We start from the raw sequence: 16690 nt of genomic DNA on the forward strand, positions 1-16690 counted from the left end.
TGATATATTGCCTACGGTGCTGGGTACGCGACTGAAAGAGCCCCTGATCTACTGCTCAGATTGTCTATTGTATCCCATTTTGGCCGAAAGACCATACGCCAGGGCTCTATAAGTCCCACAGTCTTCATCCGCCTGAATCCAATATTCACCTGTTATTGTCGTCGACATATGCTGTGAACCCTCATCGTTCAGCTGCCACATATTTCCAGCCGCCGCTCGCCGCCTGCCTCGTTCTTGTTTCACTCGACCTTCAGTATCACAAGACCCGTCGTTAGATTTGGTCTTGAGCCTCCAGGCCCAGATCTCAACAAAGTTCATCAAACACTTCGCTTGGCACCAACACTTCGGAGTCTATCAGAGAACTACTCAGCAGCCTTGCAGGAGAAGCCGAAACCCCAATTCCGTCAGACGGGAACAGCCTTGCTACCCATGTGAGAATCCCTTCTTTATCCAATCTAGACCATGACATTTGCCTCACGGATCTGAGAATAGCAAGCATGTACTCTTTCCCATACACCAGCTGCCAATTACCATCTTTTGCTTGAACCCGGCTTCATGACCTGCTCGACGCTAGGCCTGCATAAGAACCTTATCGAGGACAGCTAGTGTTGTCTCTTAGAGAAGCAGGACAATGATCAATTTCCTTCCCTCGACTATCACACTCTCCCCATTCGTCACATCTCACCTACTTTGAGCTTCGTATCACATCTTCACGGTCTATTCCCGTGGCGCAATAAAGCTTCAGCTTTGCGCGGCTGTCAAGGTGCTTCTTTTGCTTGTCTGCTTCTTGTTCTGCTCCCCCGCGATACCCTGGTCACTCTCGCAAATCACATCGGCCCCCTCAAGCACGCAATCTATTGGTGGCGTCTTCAATCCTAGACCTTTGAGTATTTTGCTGCCACACTTCATTCTCCTCCACGTTCATCTCATTTGGATCGACTCTGCTTACGGCTTCTGACTTGCTATCAGACCCTTTTTGCTTTTCTTCCATTCCTGGGCACCAAGGAAAGAGGATCTCACCACGCGAGCTAGCTCTGTAGCCGCCTGTGAAGGTTTCTTTCCCGCGGCCACGGCTCCGGTTCTCTGGGTCTAGACGAGGGTCACTCGAGTATATGAGCCTCGTGCTCCCCGCTACACCAGCAGTTTGAAGCACGACCTGCAGAACACCCTGTCGACGCCGAACACAAAGGCAGTGTCCTAACTCGACGACAGCTTCTCGCCAACGACATTCGACAATCGTCTCTTGTATTGGACTTCGTCATGTCCGCTACTAAGATTGGCCACGGCCTTGCCAAAGGCTTGGGCATCAAGTTGAACTACCGTAATGAATTGAGCGAGGAGATTCTTCGTGGGGAATCAGTCTTCTCTTCACAGACCGCTGGAACATATGTCGAAGAAGAACCAACGAGTCTAGAATGGGCTCGCGAGACCTTTCCTAACGGACAAGAACTTCGCGAATACTGCTACTCTCTATTTCCGTTCCTTCACTGGATTGGTGCTTACAATCTTCAATGGCTCGCTGGTGATCTCGTCGCTGGTAAGACGCTCGAAACGTCAAATCATTTATTTGGTTTGCTGACAATAATACAGGAATCACGATTGGTGCCGTTGTTGTCCCTCAGGGTATGGCCTATGCCGGTTTGGCTGGCTTGCCACCACAATATGGTCTTTACTCCTCCTTCATGGGTGTCTTAATTTATTGGTTCTTTGCTACATCCAAGGACATCACTATTGGTGTAAGTTTGAAATCCTATGGCGCAATCGATGGTGCAATATTTAACTAGTGAATAGCCCGTTGCTGTTATGTCTTCTCTAGTCGGTGAGATTGTCACAGAGGCTGCAAAGACGCATCCAAAGATTCCAGGTCATATCATTGCTTCCTGCCTGGCGGTTATTGCAGGATGTATCATAACCTTCATCGGGCTGGTCAGATGTGGTTGGATCGTCGACCTCATTCCCCTTGTCTCAATTTCTGCCTTCATGACCGGTTCAGCTATCAACATTGCCGTTGGTCAGACACCTGCATTGATGGGGATTACTGGGTTCAGCAACAGAGAAGCTACTTACAAGGTCGTTATCAACACACTGAAGGGCCTTCCAAGAACGAAACTGGATGCAGCAATGGGTCTTTCTGCTCTTACCATGTTGTACTTGATCAGATTCGCATGCAGTTTTGCAGCTAAGAAAAATCCCGCACGCCAGAAGACTTTCTTCTTCATTTCGACCCTCCGTACAGCATTCGTCATTTTACTCTACACGATGATAAGTTGGTTGGTAAACCGAAATCACCGCAAGACGCCACTTTTCAAAATTCTGAAGACTGTGCCACGAGGTTAGCATGAGCCTCTTGTTTATGGTTACATGCGCTAACAAGAAAATAGGATTCCAGCAGGCTGCTGTGCCGACAGTCAACTCCGAAATCATCGGTATCTTCGCCAGCGATCTTCCCGCGACCGTCATTGTCCTTCTAATTGAGCACATCGCTATTTCGAAATCTTTTGGCCGTGTCAACAACTATGTCATTAACCCATCGCAGGAGATGGTCGCTATCGGTGTCACCAATATTCTTGGCCCATTTCTCGGAGGGTATCCAGCAACGGGTTCTTTCTCCCGAACTGCCATCAAGTCCAAGGCGGGCGTTCGAACGCCCTTCGCCGGTGTCATTACTGCGCTCATCGTCCTCCTCGCTATCTACGCACTTCCAGCTGTTTTCTTCTATATCCCAAGCGCTGCGTTGTCTGCAGTCATTATCCACGCAGTCGGTGATTTGATCACTCCACCAAACACCGTCTACCAATTTTGGCGTGTTTCACCTCTCGAGGTTCCAATCTTCTTCGCCGGTGTCTTTGTTACAATTTTCAGCAACATCGAGAATGGCATCTACACCACAATCGCTGCCTCGTTTGCGATTTTAATGTTCAGGTTGATGAAAGCTAAAGGAAATTTCCTCGGAAAGGTCAAGATTCATTCTTTCAATGGGGATCGTGTTGTCGGGACTACCGCCTCGCCTCACGACAACGGAACTTTCACCAAGTCAGGCGGGGCGCACGAGGATGCTCTGGCCCGAAATATTTTCCTGCCAATTGACCACGCCGATGGATCTAACCCTGAGATCGACGTGCAAGAACCATATCCAGGAATCTATATTTATCGATTCTCCGAAGGTTTCAACTACCCCAACGCCAACCACTACCTTGATCAGCTCACCAATGCCATCTTTGCACGCACCAGACGTACCAATCCTAACTTCTGGAAGAGACGTGGTGACCGCCCATGGAACGATCCAGGACCACGTCGCGGCAAAGCCGATGATGCTCACCTCGACCGACCGACCCTCAAAGCCGTCATCCTCGATTTCAGTGCCGTCAACAATGTCGATATCACTTCGGTCCAACAACTCATTGATGTTCGCAACCAGCTCGACAAATATACCGCGCCCTCCATCGTTGACTGGCATTTCACAAACATCAACAATCGCTGGACTAAGCGTGCACTTGTTGCTGCTGGCTTCGGTTACCCAACCGTCGCAGGAGATCAAGGTCAGATTACACGCTGGAAGCCAATTTTCAGCATCTCGGAACTTGGTGGTGCGGATTCGGCCGCCGCCGCTGCGGATGCAAACGAGAAGGAGGCGGCAGCCCAACGCAGCAACTCACATGGCATCGCCAAAGACTCTGACTCCTTATCCTCTTCATCTGATATCAAGGGTACGGCAAAGGCTTCTGCATTCAGACGTGCGGCGGTGGTCGTCACTGGTCTTAACAGACCCCTCTTCCACGTTGATCTTACGAGCGCGCTCCAGAGTGCTATTGCCAATGTCGAAAATAGAGATGAGGTTGTTTTTGGTGATCAGGAGACTGTGGTCTAATCTTTATTTCTTGGGTGTATTTTAGAGTTGTTAATTCCATCCCGAGCTGTGGTTACTTAGGATATAGCTTTGTTCTACCCGGTCGGTGATTTTAAGAAGGCGAGAGCGAGATAGGATAGATCATGATACCTCTTTTGTATTGACGGAAACATATTGGATGAAGAAAAGTAGGCTTTTCTTGAGTCCGTGGGAGTTGGGTTGCTGAATTGATTATTTTGCTGATGGCAGAAATTTGGAGCATGAAAAAACCGTTCCTTCACAGTTTTAATTCATTGTGATATTTAGGGGTGATGTTCAATCCGATTTATGTACAGGAATTGTATGAGTTGGGCGTCCAGTGACAGCAGCCAATAGATTTAGCTTAAAAAGCGGGCCTTTGACTTCTTCCCCCAGTGCGCTTCCTCCTTCCTCGCTGCAACTTGCAACCTCCAACATCCATCATCATTATTCTTCGAACATCGATTATCGAAACAGTCAACCCCAGCTTGAAAACTAAAGTCCTTCAAAATATGTACAAGTCTCGTCGTTATGTCGTTGACGACTCCATCACCTTTTCTCCTCCAATATTACATAAGCTGAAATAGGTGCGTATAATTACACGCACATTGTTATCCCCCACAATAACAAGACATAGAATTGAGTACCGTAACCACAAGAGTACATGACGTCGACCATGTTCCTCCGCCATTTGTAACTACACGATGCTGAGGCGTGGACTTCATTTGAATGTCCTTGACACATCCAAGAAGCACTGCGGCAACCGCACAAACTCTCCCAGCGAAGATAAAGAACCCAGTGTCCTTGAGATGATCGAAATGATATAGAGCTGACCTCGAGACTCGAGAAATCGGGTAAATGCACAAAACAACCTCCTTCGCTTGCGCGGCAAATATAACAATTTTGCTGATGATACATGGACGAGGAAAATATAAAGATACCACCATAAAGGTATCTGTCGAAAACAATGGGCCACTCATCTCTTACTTCGTTGCGTCATCCAGACGTCCAAGGACCAAGAACGCTCCACAGGGAATAGTAATCGCATGGGCCACCACACACTATCCGACAAAAGGGAACTCGGTTCGAAGGATGATATGAAATCCTTCAGTGGCTTAGAACTCCAATATTCGCGCAAAAGCTCTTTCGTGGTCAAATCCCAAATTCTCAAACAACCGTGGAACAAATGGCCAAGCACTTCGGAGGTATGTGGTCGTTGACTTCAAGTGGTCGTCCAGCAATGACTCTGCTTTGCGGTCAAATGCGATGCGGGATGTGTCCAGCTCTTGATATGTTCAAAAGCTTAATGGTATTTTTCTTGGCGTCTCATTCTGTCGATCCAACTTGAAGCACTGTACAGGAGTAATGTGCGATGCACTGATGGTTCCGGACGTTGATTGCCGGTGGAGCCTCTGGAGATGTGGGGGAGCATTGTTCAATCTCCCAAACTCTTACCAACCTCGCCTGGTGTTTTGAGGGTTATCACTACCCTGGTATTTCTGTCTCCTGGATTGATCCCCCTTGGTTTGGGAGTCCTGTATTCTGGTGAGCCGGCCTCTTGGACTCATTTCCCGCTACTTGAGACTGGTACTCATTAGCTGTCGGCCACGGTGGATCTGCCTGGTATATATTCCAAGAATGTGGTTACCTTTTGTAAAATATTTACTTATCAGTCCTCAAGTGTTGGCTACACGAGTATCCAGGTGCCATGTAGAACGTGGAGCAGAAAGTCCTGTGGTATCCTCAGGTGCTAGGAAGTTGTTTTCTGGGAATAACGTTTCGTAAAGTCGAAAGCCGTTTCTGTGTATCCGGCAGACTGAAAACCAAAGAATTCATTGGTAACGTATGATCATCTGAGCACTAACAAACCATCCATGGGAATACCAGAGCAATCTGATGGAGATATGCTCTGAAATGGACGACAGGAGCATGATAATCCGACCCATTATGTGGTACAAGACTTTCGAGTACGGGCCATCACTCGAAAAGACCGGTTGCTGGTCAAACCGACTGACTCTCAGAATCGTCCGAAGCGGTACTTGAGTTTGCAGACTTGCCGTCTCCATCATTGCTACTAAGACTACCCGCAGAGCTTGGAACTCTACGGGTAGTATCTTCACGAAAAGGGTCCATATGCGCCACCAGTAGAGGGTTCCATGGAGCTTGGAAGAACCATTCCTGGACACGGACATTTCCTTGGGCAATCGATATTTCCTGTCCAATGGAATGAGTATCCGAAAAGGTATGAACACAGTATTGCTCATTTATGTCCTCATGTAAAGGGGAAGTATTTAGGACGCCTAGGGATGGGTGATGAAGAGAGATTGCTGCAAGCACTAATCCAGCCGGAAATGGTATGTACGATAGCAGCCATTCCGGCAAAGTTGGGTAAAATCCGGCTGTCAACATTCCAAGAGATGATATCTCTGCACCCGCGAAAGCGATGATGAAAAGGGTCCTTAACGGGGTTGAAAGCCGACTCTCATTTCTAGACGCCATCAGCATTAGGAAAACCCACAGATTGATTCTGAGTATACTCTGCAAATTTCTCTCGCTGGTGAAAAGCGAGTATTATTGCTAAAAGAGCATACATAATAACTACACTGAGATTATATCCATCAGTGCTAGTTCAAGCTTTGAGCGGGGAAGGTATACAAATGATAGTATTTCGGCTTCTCATTTAAGTAGAGTATCGGCGCCAGATACCCAAAGCCTAACATGGCGCCGGAAATCTTGACTAGAGATTGTTGCATTTTTTCGTTGCTTGTGTTCACTATGGCGTTCTCGAGGAAGGCTGATTTCGTGTTTGATAGGATCTTGCAAGCAATATTTTTAGCTGCCCGGCAGGTTTTGAGGATGCAATCCGCGATGATTGACATTCTCGGAATTGCTGTTCTATCTGGAGAAAAACACTTTGGTTTAAACTTCTGTCGATTGAGCCGATTCCTTAAAATCGAAGTTGAGTTTTGAAACAAAAACCAGAATCGCACGAAGCGGGCAGAGCATTTCTGGGGGATGCCGATCTGATTCAAGTAGTCATTATCATGCCCTGTTCACGGAACTGCCCAGGCTGGACGAAGTGTAACGCCAGTACAGCCATTGGGTATCAATGCAGTGATATTTCACGGCTGGTCAGCCCGTACTAGCAAAGTTATGGCCACGCAACTCAACCTATTCGCTTCCCAATACCAAGTGGCGTCGGACCCTTACACTCAGAGAACGTATTACACAAGACCGCAACCCCACGCCTGTACCCCACACGTCTGAACTGACCATGATTGGGATACCTAGGTCTTCTGAGGAGCTCGGTGAAGTTTGCCCATGGGAAAGCCTCGTTTTTGCCTTGCTCTGCCTTGAGAGGTGGTTACAGACGATTCGCTAAACCACCCAATCGCAAGTCGCTCTTTCGGTGAGCAAAAGGGGCTGCAGCAGTCAGACGGCAAGGCAGTGTTAGAACAAGCAGTCACGGCCTAACGCCAATATGGATCTGATGATCGAGATTCGGTGCGAAATCTACATTCATTAACATGCTACTGTCGGTTTACCTATCTCTGGGCACCTTCGGGCACTCATCAAGATATAGTAACCCTGGTAACAACCTTCAATATCACCCAGCCTTGTTGCTTTGTTCCTTATCTAGGAAGATGGCCTCGGTTGGAGGTAATTCGAATGACAGTTTCCTCTTCTACCTTGTGCACACAGCTTGTTGCTCATTCGATTGAGTGTATTTCACCGCCAGTTCGTTGCTCAAGTTGCATACTATTTCGTCCCAATAAACGTTGTTACGATGGGAATACAACTCCAGGCCGAGAATAAGGAACAACAGATTTGCAATCAATTGTGCATTTACCGCAAGATATCGACAAGAGAACGGACACCTTCAAAAAGTCCGGACGATTTCATAGTCAGGCATTGCTCTCCACAGAGGCTCGCAACCTGCTGGGAACTTCTCATTGTAGCGTTTTTCTCCTTGATAACGACATCATATACATTGCATAACGAGATTCGAGTTAGCTTATACTCCCTCAGCTGAAAGAATTCTGTTGACAAAGTTGAGCAGCTCAAAAATTCCGGAGACGCAGCGTCATCCAAACTTGCTTTCGATCCGGGATATTTCACCTTCATTTTCGATCCATCCCCAGTAGGATTAATTATAGCTTGTGTTGGGCAAGGCTGCGCAATCACTTCGTTCACATACAGACGGCAAACTAAAGACAGATTCCAGGCACCAATTTTCATTCTCTCCATCACTGCTGCAACAATTTTCTGTCTTGCTTGGGGTATCAGTGCCAATATCTTACTGTTAGCAGTCTTCCCTTGGACAGTATGGACTGCTATGGTCGGAAGTGCCATGATACATTGGATCTATAGGCGATGTGCTATGGCCGTCTATCATAAAGTCTATGTCTATGATGTGGGAGGCAAAGGCGTGATCACGGAGCGTTGGGTTGCAGGGTCGAAGGGCAAGTGTTCTTGTGTCTGAATTTGATTCCCGCGTAATAAGTGTGTGTCTTATATGTCTAGCTTGCAGGACAGATCATTTGGGTAAAGTAGATTGATTGCAACTCGTATCACAGAGCTACTAACACAGCGATCTTTAGACCCGTGGAGACCAAGATCATATCAGAATGATACTCATGGCAGCGGATTGGAACCTCGCTTATCTACTTTTTGGTCTCCTACACAAGCATCTCTTCTCGTAGATACACGAACACTTGTCAGAACAGCAGGTCTCGGCTGCCATCTCAACCCCCATAGTCGTGCCGAGGTTTGATTCGAGATCTTGCACGTTCCCCTTTTACGCTGAGGAGAGATCAGCCGGTGACAACCGGGTCGGGGCAGATCGAATACGTTTGTAGTCGCACATATATCGCTTCCGGTTGAACGACAGAATACTGGAATCTGGACTACATCAATCCCATGGATCCAAGGAGTTTTACCAAGAAAAAAAACTTTGGATTGTCTAATGACTTAATCATGGCACAACGTTACTGCCTTGGCAGTTTTGAGTTTCTTTTGTTTTCTTTTTCTTTGCTGACTTTCACGGACGGGGGTTGAGATATAAAAAGTTATGGTTGGAGTCTTGACTTGTTGGTCGTCGTCGAAGTTTTGTACTTGTTTCTGTTGCGTTTGACATGTTCACTTCCTGTAGTGTCGAGATCGATATGGAGAGCCATCATCTGGCTGTTTTGTATGGAAAACCGAAAAAAGTTGAGTAGAGAAAGTGGAATACGGGCTTGAAGTGTCTTTATGAACCTTTAGTTTAGTTAAAATGCTTAATACATGCTTGATGGATTGAATTTAATACGAGGTAAGTATCTCCCACCGCCGCTGCCTTGGTTGCTGTCACATTGCCAGTTGGACAGACGGACTGATTTAAAAATCTCCAAATTTCCTAAAGCTTTGGTCGAACTTGTAAGCGTGGCACCATTGCCTTTGAAGCCGGTGCTGAGTCCTTGCTACGCGCTTTTCCTCGCGAGTTTCGCAATGACACTTAGCACCCGCGTGCTTCTAGCCATATCCTAAACAAGTCAACTTGGTGTATCTGCAAGACTCTGCTCATTACACATTGAGCTTGAGCTTGGAGGGGATGCAAGAGCTTAGTCTCATGATCCAAGACACACCTGGAATGGCTTAACGAGCCGCTGCCGATTTTATTACTCCTGATTTTTGCTTCCTACAAACCATAAACAACGGAGAACTCAGCGTTTTTATCTCAAGCCATCATTTCCATGTCTTACAGCGAGCATTGCGCGTACGACCTTATCTAACAAAGCATGGTCACCGTTCTGACCAATCGACCACACGACACCAAAATCTGCCGGAAGGAGAAGTAAGAACAAGATACCATCAAGCCAATATACCACCACAATTTAAGCACACGAGTTTTTGCAAGAACATCTACGCCCCAAGATTCTTAAGTCATTCGATATGACGGTCGCTTCACTGGTGATTTTGCGAAGTCAGATGTCGTGGAGCTGAATTTGCTAAGGGAATAGTGTGGAATTGTAGAGTGATGAAGCTGGATCCTAGAGCCCGGATTTGAAATCGGTGCTAGAAGATAGTAATTGGAGGATGCTCTTGGTGGACGAAATAAGTAGTAGTGGTTATGAAATCGCTATTTAATGAAATTGGTATCATACCCTGTATCTCTCAACAGCGTAGAGCAACTGATGATTCGTAACCTCTGTTTGGACTGCAAGATCATGTAACATCCACAGCGACAATACACGAGAAGGTAGCCTGAATATTGCCATTTACCTGGTTCATCAGAAGACGAAGCCTGGAAAGTCCATGCGTGAATGGCGATAACATGCGCTTCAAAGGCTGAGAATTTCTATGTTTAACGAGAAATTACTGGGTCAAATATTTTGCATCGGACGTAGAATGTGCAATTGCTCGATAGCTGATGTGCTCTTGCGACTCCGCCGGCCTGTCGAATTGTATAGAGTAGGGAAGAAAATCGAAGGCGTGAGGACATACACAAGGGACAGAAGAAATCCATTGATCAAGTCAATATATCCCCTCCCCACCACCAGCAGTTGAATACATCTTTAAAAGGTGCACCCAGGACTTGTAGATTAGTAGGCTTACAGGCGTGGCATAGGCCCAAAAATGCCTAGATATAGTTAGAAGACACTATTTACTGGCTCCGCTAAGAATATATTGCGCAATACATTGTGTACTGAAGCGACCAGGAGCACCAACCGTATTTAGCTGCTGGAGGGGATAGAATGTTTGGTGCGTTCAATATATGTGTTTGCGAGAGACGGGATAATGAGAACCAGAAGATATGCGATGTCTACTTCGTGTCAAAACAAAGTATTGAAAATAGTATCTAATTTTGCGCTGTATGGTATAATCTCTAGCTCTAGCCACATATTGAATCTATGAGCAAAAAGCAAAAGCCACGATTCTACCAAAGGTCTTCTCTCTCGCTGGGAACCGCCTTCCCCCAAATTTCCATCTCCACTCCACCACAATATTCACATAAACCTGTGAAAAACAAAGTATATGCCACATATAAACAAACGCCTCCGATGCTATTTTGAGTCCGAAATTATAGCATGAATCCTCAGCGCCCGCTTTTCCCATTTTTATGAGACCAAGAATGCAAACTCCTCATATCTCTTTTGCGGACCTCGCTATGTACCAGAGTATGTCCCCGGTCCCCTTCCCAGCAAACGCCAAACGCAAATAATAGGCCGTAAATTTCTAGACGATGGTCTATTCGTGTTCGTTTGTAGGATTTATTCGTTATCTTCATCGGTGGCAGTATCTTCGTCCACTTCTACTTCTTCGTCATCGTCGTCTTCAGAGTCGTCATCTTCCTCGGGTTCCAATCCTGGCACTGGTTGCCACTGTACATAATCATCTTCAACCCAACGTTTGCTTATCGGTAATTGGTATGGGTCGAATGGAAAGTGGGCTTCCAGTTGATGCCAGCTTTCGTTGTTATTGAGTTGTCCCACATCCCTAAGTGCTGCGGTCCCCGCAGAGGAAAACTGGCTCAATCGTATCCGTTTGTTTGTTTCCAATAGGGAGTAGACGTACATGAAACCAAGATGTCTGGCGATCTTGGCGAATTCAGCCACAATAACAGGCGAGCACACCTTGAGAGGGTTGAGCTTGGAGTAGATGACGCTATTTAGCGTGTCTTTGATCCCATCTGTCCATTCCAGATCGTGCGTGGAAAACTCCTCATCATCTTCTTCATCCAGAGGAGAAGCAAGAAGATCTCGCCATCTAAAGCAGAAGATGTAGAGGAGTGCTTGTGTCATAGCATAAAATGTTCCATATCTCTTCAGATCGGGACCACGGCATGTGAGTTCGTTCTCTAATCGAATATGCTCCAAGTTGGTGCCGATCAGCTCGAATACTGTCCGTACAACGTGAGGCTCGACATGCTTTCCACGTACCACAAAGCTTGCAAGATAAGACGACGCGGATTGTCTGAGAATTGCAGGTCGACCTGGTTCGAAGGCTAATTGAACACATGTACCTGCGAACTGATCTACGAAATGGTCGGCTGTTTGTGCGAAGTGAAAAAGTAAGAATTGCGTGTGTCGCGATCGATACGTGGGGAGGATAATATTCGCAAAATGTGATAAGAGGGTCTCGAACATCGAAGCAGCTTCGATACTATTTGGATCTGCGAATTTATGGCTGTAAGTTCCGAACAGGATATCCAGTATCGCATCCATCTTCTCAACATTGGCCTGAACCTGCTTAATCCTGCTAGCATCGGTGTATACCCCTTCCTCGCTGGTGACTGAAGCGGCATCACTATCGGACTCTTCGTCTCTTACATCCTCAATCACCTTCTGATTCATGCTCAGTGCTTCTACAACCGCGACCGCAACATCATTATCGATATCGTCCAGGCTAAGTTGCATCTCAACATCGATCTTGACAACTCTATCGGTAATCAAGGAGAAAACATCGGACGCCAACTCAGGCGCGTATTCAATGAGTCGAAGGAGGTTCTCGATGTAAGTGACATGAATTTTCTTTGATTCTTCGGAGTCGGGGAACTTCTTCGATATGATTGGGGAGAGTATGCCGCTGGCGGATGGGATGAGGCGGAGTAAGTACTTGATAGCAACGTGAACTCTGGAGTACAGTTGATCTCGATTTACGTCAGGATAACCAGGAAGTCGGCCGCTGGAAAATCGCACTGGAACGTATTAAATGTGAGCCCTTAAAAGACTGTGTATGAAAAAGGGGACTTACCTCCATAGAAGTTCGTCACTAGCATCTCCAGTACAGTCCCAACATAGGAGCCTTGTGAGCTTGCCAGACTTCCCAGGAACTGTACGAAGGATTTGACGAACGATTCGTCTCTGCCTAACCATTCACATCTCAATACTGCTTGTACCAGTGCAGAGCAACTTTTATTCAGCTGCGAAGTGTAGTTTGTGAGTGCAACGACATATGCCCTGATATCAGCCCTCTTTTGCGACTCCTCCTCATCCTCCTCGTCTTCATCATCATCGTCTTCCCTCCTCTTCGCGAATACCTCCTTAATAACGTCGAATCCAACGCTATCACCTCGCGCGTGATTTTCGAGGGCCCGTCGAACTTCGGTCCGTATCACCTCTAAGTTACGACCTTTCACAGCATACTGGACCATGACCTTTTCTTCAACATCATCTTTAAATGTGACACGAGCCCGTTTGCTGGGACTTGGTGGATGCGAAATCAGATGGGCATCGAGATCGGTATCGTCCAATTTCCTTACGGTACCAGAGAGCGTGCCTCGTCGTAATAGTGGCTTTAATGGTTTTGAGGTTGTGGCGGTAGAGGGCCGCATTGCGGGGACGAGCGAAACCATGGGTGCGGATAGGTTTTCCCACGGTCTTAGGGAGATATAAGTTCGACCATGGAATAGTCTGAGTGTTGCTTGGGCAAAATTTTGAACGAGATAAGTGTGGTGCCGTCGTTGTCGCTGGTTGCAGCAGTCGTGGGTGTCGTGTGCGAATTTCTAAAATGAAATTCCTCTGCAGCCTTCGTAGGTCATCCACTTTTAGTCAGCTTTAGGGGACTAGGTTCTCCACAGCAAAACACTGGGCGCCTTAGGCTAGACCCGAAACTCAAATTCAACTTCGAACTCATAACCTTTTACTATTAATCCGTTGGTGAGAAACGCACTTGTTTTAAATGGAACTTCTACACTAAGTGCAAGTTTGACGAGTTCTTAAAAATATTGCGTTATGTCTCGGCAATTTGCTCACTTATGCTGTTACTGACGTGATTTACATTCGGATAGAATATAACACTCGCAGTGCTGCATACTATCATTGTGCTTCGAACCCTCGCATCAAAGTTTCCCGACGGAGAGCGGAAGGTTCCCTTAAAGACATCAAGACTCATAAGAGGAAATTTGCAATGACTTTCATGTTATACATTGGCTTATACTGCTGGACTGTGTATCCTACATCTGTTCTTACCTCGCAATGATCAGGTCGATCTGCTGCAAGTTCGCGCCGACTAAAATAATGCTCAGAGGAGCTAAGAAATCTAGAAAACAAAAAGCACCCCGTACTTTTAGACCCGTCAGTTCTTCATGTACAATTGCCAGGTGTCACATCAAATCCTTCCCAATCCGTGCCATCGTGCAATTCCAGTATTTCCCACCTACTCAATACATTCGAAGAAAAGATCCCGAACATCACCTATCAGTTTCTCGCCGTAACACCGTCTGGTCACTTTGGTTTGCTTTATACTGGCACCAAAGGCCTTCAATAACCATCACCCCCAGTGGCACCATTGTGCCCGCTCTGAGCCCCGTAGAGGCTTCCATAAGGCGGATCGTGATCACCACCCTCAGCTTGTTGACCACCGAGGATATTGTTGTTGGTGTCTGCCCCACCTGCAAAGGCTGACGAGGCCGCATTTGGGGCCGATGCACCAGTCGCCCCATAACCTGCTTGGCTGCTAGGTCGTTGTTCGCCTCTTGTTGACTGTGTCTGATGGTATTGGTCAGTTTTTGATTCGCTGTCATCAAACGACAGGAACATCATGTCAACTCATGGCGAGTCTGAAAAACTCACTTCTCGATATTTCGACAGATAGATCTTTAGAGCCTCGGCATAATTTTCGAATCCGAGTGAGGTCATTGCAAAGAGAATATCTTCTCCATTGACCGTCTTTCGCTTTTCTTGATGGCATTTCTCTGAAGCTAGAAATAGCAAGTTAGTAAAAGCTAATAATCCACAGCAAGGTCGTCACAAGTCGTACCTTCACTAGTAATGAACGAGATAAACTCGCTCACGCATTCTTGCATGCATTCTTTCGCCTCTTTGGCTATCTTCGCGTTGTCTGGTAACGCGGTTTTCATAATTCGGGCGACTGGCGCAAAGTTGCGAATGTTAGCGTCCGGATACCCATCGCTTTTGCCACCTTTAGAAGTGCGATTCGTCTCTGGAGATGATGAAGAAGATGGAGATGGGGAAGGAGACTTGTGGGACATGGCTAGGAGTATGACGGTGGTGACACAATCAGATTCCAGCGTTTGCGCCGAGAGACAACGGTTGGTCGACGTGTAGGACACGCGTGGGCAAAGATACGAGAATGAGAAGCGATTCCACTTGAGAGCTTCACGGTGCGGAGAACGAGACTGTGCACAAATCAGAAGGAAGATGCTCAAGACTAACCATTTGCTATTGGGAGCCACCTATCCTGTTCCTTAACTTCGAATTCGTAGCCAAGTCCAGCGGCGTGTGGGTCAGTAGGGTCGTTCATTGCATCGTTTTCGGGTGATGCCACAGCATCTTCTTTCGGGGGACTCGCTGATGCTGCAGACATCTCGACTATTTATTTATCGGATACGTGCAGAGCTTAGAGGTGGCTTTCTGGAATTTCCTTGGACGACACGTATACACGCAGTAATGCAGCGCGGAGCGTAGATCCTCTCAGCAAACGCCTTCTTTTTCGCAACAGCACCAGCCAGATCGGGATCCAGGCCGGGAGGGAAGGGGACTAATGCAGGATTACAACCGTTGGAGGAGGTTCGCGATGGTCAGGGCCGGTTCTTGCTTGCTGTCTCTGCGCGCTGGGTGCCTCTGGAACCGAGTTCGGAAGACTATCACTCTGGCAAAAGAGAGGTGAGAGTGGGCGCGCGTGGGAGTGGGAGGGGGACCCGTCGCCGGCTGGCTGGCTGGCTGTAGTTGCTTCTGCAGGTATGCCGCTATGCGCAAATCAGTACGGGGGAGTACGGTAGAGGGACACAAGAGCAGGGCTGTCGACGTACATTACGCCGTAGAGCTTTGAGGCCGGAGTATTTTGGGGGTGGTTTAGGGCTTAGATGCGGATGCGCCTCCAGTCAATTGCATGAGCATGAGCTGGTAATGAATACGGGCGAGAGTGTTTTCTGCAGTTGCAGTTGCAGCTTCGCAACGTGGGGTCAAGGGCAAGCCAGTGGGTTGATGGGATGAATGTGACGCGGTTGACCGTGGGAGGCGCAAAAAGAGGAGTGGGCAGGTCTGAATTGGAAGCGTCGAGCAGACAGGACCAGCACCGAGCTAGCCTTAACGGTATGCAGGTTCAAGTTGAGATGTGCGAATGGCGCCCGGAATAGCAATGGATGGAACACTTCGCAGTTGAATAATCGAACAGACGTAGACGTACAGGAGACTGGCAGGGCGAGCAGAGTCGGTGAGGAGAGTTCTGCGCGATGGTAAGGCGCAGGTTGGGTAGGAGCAGAAGGCAGAAGGGGATATTCTCCAGACGGCAGTAAGGGTCGCGATGCGATGAGTACGGAGGTTGAGTGAGAGAGATCCCAAGTGGTGTGTGACCGCGAGTGGATCACCGCGACCAGGTCCAGGCACGGTGCGGTGCGGTGCTGTGCGGTGCCTTGTGCTTGTGTTTACTTCTTCGGTTCTGCCCCACCAGACTTGCTCGATCGCGGCCCAGTTGTCGTAGGCGGTGAGGCTCGAGCTTGCCTGCTTCAGTCGTGCCTTTCCCTCCAGGCTGGAGTCTTGCTTCCTTGCTTGCCTCTCCTCAACCTCGACGTCAACAGGCCAACCATCGATCCGACGGTCAGCCTTGGGACGTGCAGTGCGAAGGCGTCGTCCACAACAACAACCTCTCCCACTCGGCGCACAGCGAATGCCGCTCCATCGCCGCGCAATTACGCCTGTGCTCCAATAGCGAAAATGAAGCTGGCGACCAGCTGCAACTCGGCATGCGGTTGGCGGGAGAAAAGGAATTGCCAGTCTTCTGACTCCCAATGAGAGACGAATGCGGGAGGTGAAAATGCAGCCTGTCAGCGTTCATTCAGCCGGAACCGCCTTCGACAAACCTATCACACCGTTGCAGCAGCTG

The 16690-nt window shown here is 47.8% G+C and overlaps 4 protein-coding genes across 4 annotated transcripts; 1 reads left to right on the forward strand and 3 right to left on the reverse strand.

Annotated features, from left to right (window-relative positions):
• Positions 1-1260: 1260 nt before the first annotated feature.
• On the forward strand, positions 1261-3868 carry GLAREA_00777 (uncharacterized protein; the record flags this gene model as incomplete). The annotated part of the gene is made up of 4 exons (XM_008085535.1): positions 1261-1537; positions 1591-1736; positions 1792-2332; positions 2382-3868. The coding sequence occupies 4 exons, from the start codon at positions 1261-1263 to the stop codon at positions 3866-3868; spliced, it is 2451 nt and encodes an 816-aa protein (XP_008083726.1).
• A 1998-nt stretch (positions 3869-5866) lies between these two features.
• Positions 5867-6364, reverse strand: GLAREA_00778 (uncharacterized protein; the record flags this gene model as incomplete). Its single annotated transcript, XM_008085536.1, has 1 exon — positions 5867-6364. One exon carries the CDS (start codon positions 6362-6364, stop codon positions 5867-5869), a length of 498 nt encoding a protein of 165 aa, XP_008083727.1.
• A 4751-nt stretch (positions 6365-11115) lies between these two features.
• GLAREA_00779 (uncharacterized protein) lies at positions 11116-13199 on the reverse strand (the record flags this gene model as incomplete). The annotated part of the gene is made up of 2 exons (XM_008085537.1): positions 11116-12542; positions 12599-13199. The coding sequence occupies 2 exons, from the start codon at positions 13197-13199 to the stop codon at positions 11116-11118; spliced, it is 2028 nt and encodes a 675-aa protein (XP_008083728.1).
• A 907-nt stretch (positions 13200-14106) lies between these two features.
• Positions 14107-15172, reverse strand: GLAREA_00780 (Histone-fold containing protein; the record flags this gene model as incomplete). Its single annotated transcript, XM_008085538.1, has 4 exons — positions 14107-14334; positions 14419-14546; positions 14606-14839; positions 15022-15172. The coding sequence occupies 4 exons, from the start codon at positions 15170-15172 to the stop codon at positions 14107-14109; spliced, it is 741 nt and encodes a 246-aa protein (XP_008083729.1).
• Between the last annotated feature and the right edge of the window lie 1518 nt (positions 15173-16690).

Source organism: Glarea lozoyensis (assembly GCF_000409485.1).
Source record: "Glarea lozoyensis ATCC 20868 chromosome Unknown GLAREA3, whole genome shotgun sequence".
NCBI classification, from domain to species: domain Eukaryota; kingdom Fungi; phylum Ascomycota; class Leotiomycetes; order Helotiales; family Helotiaceae; genus Glarea; species Glarea lozoyensis.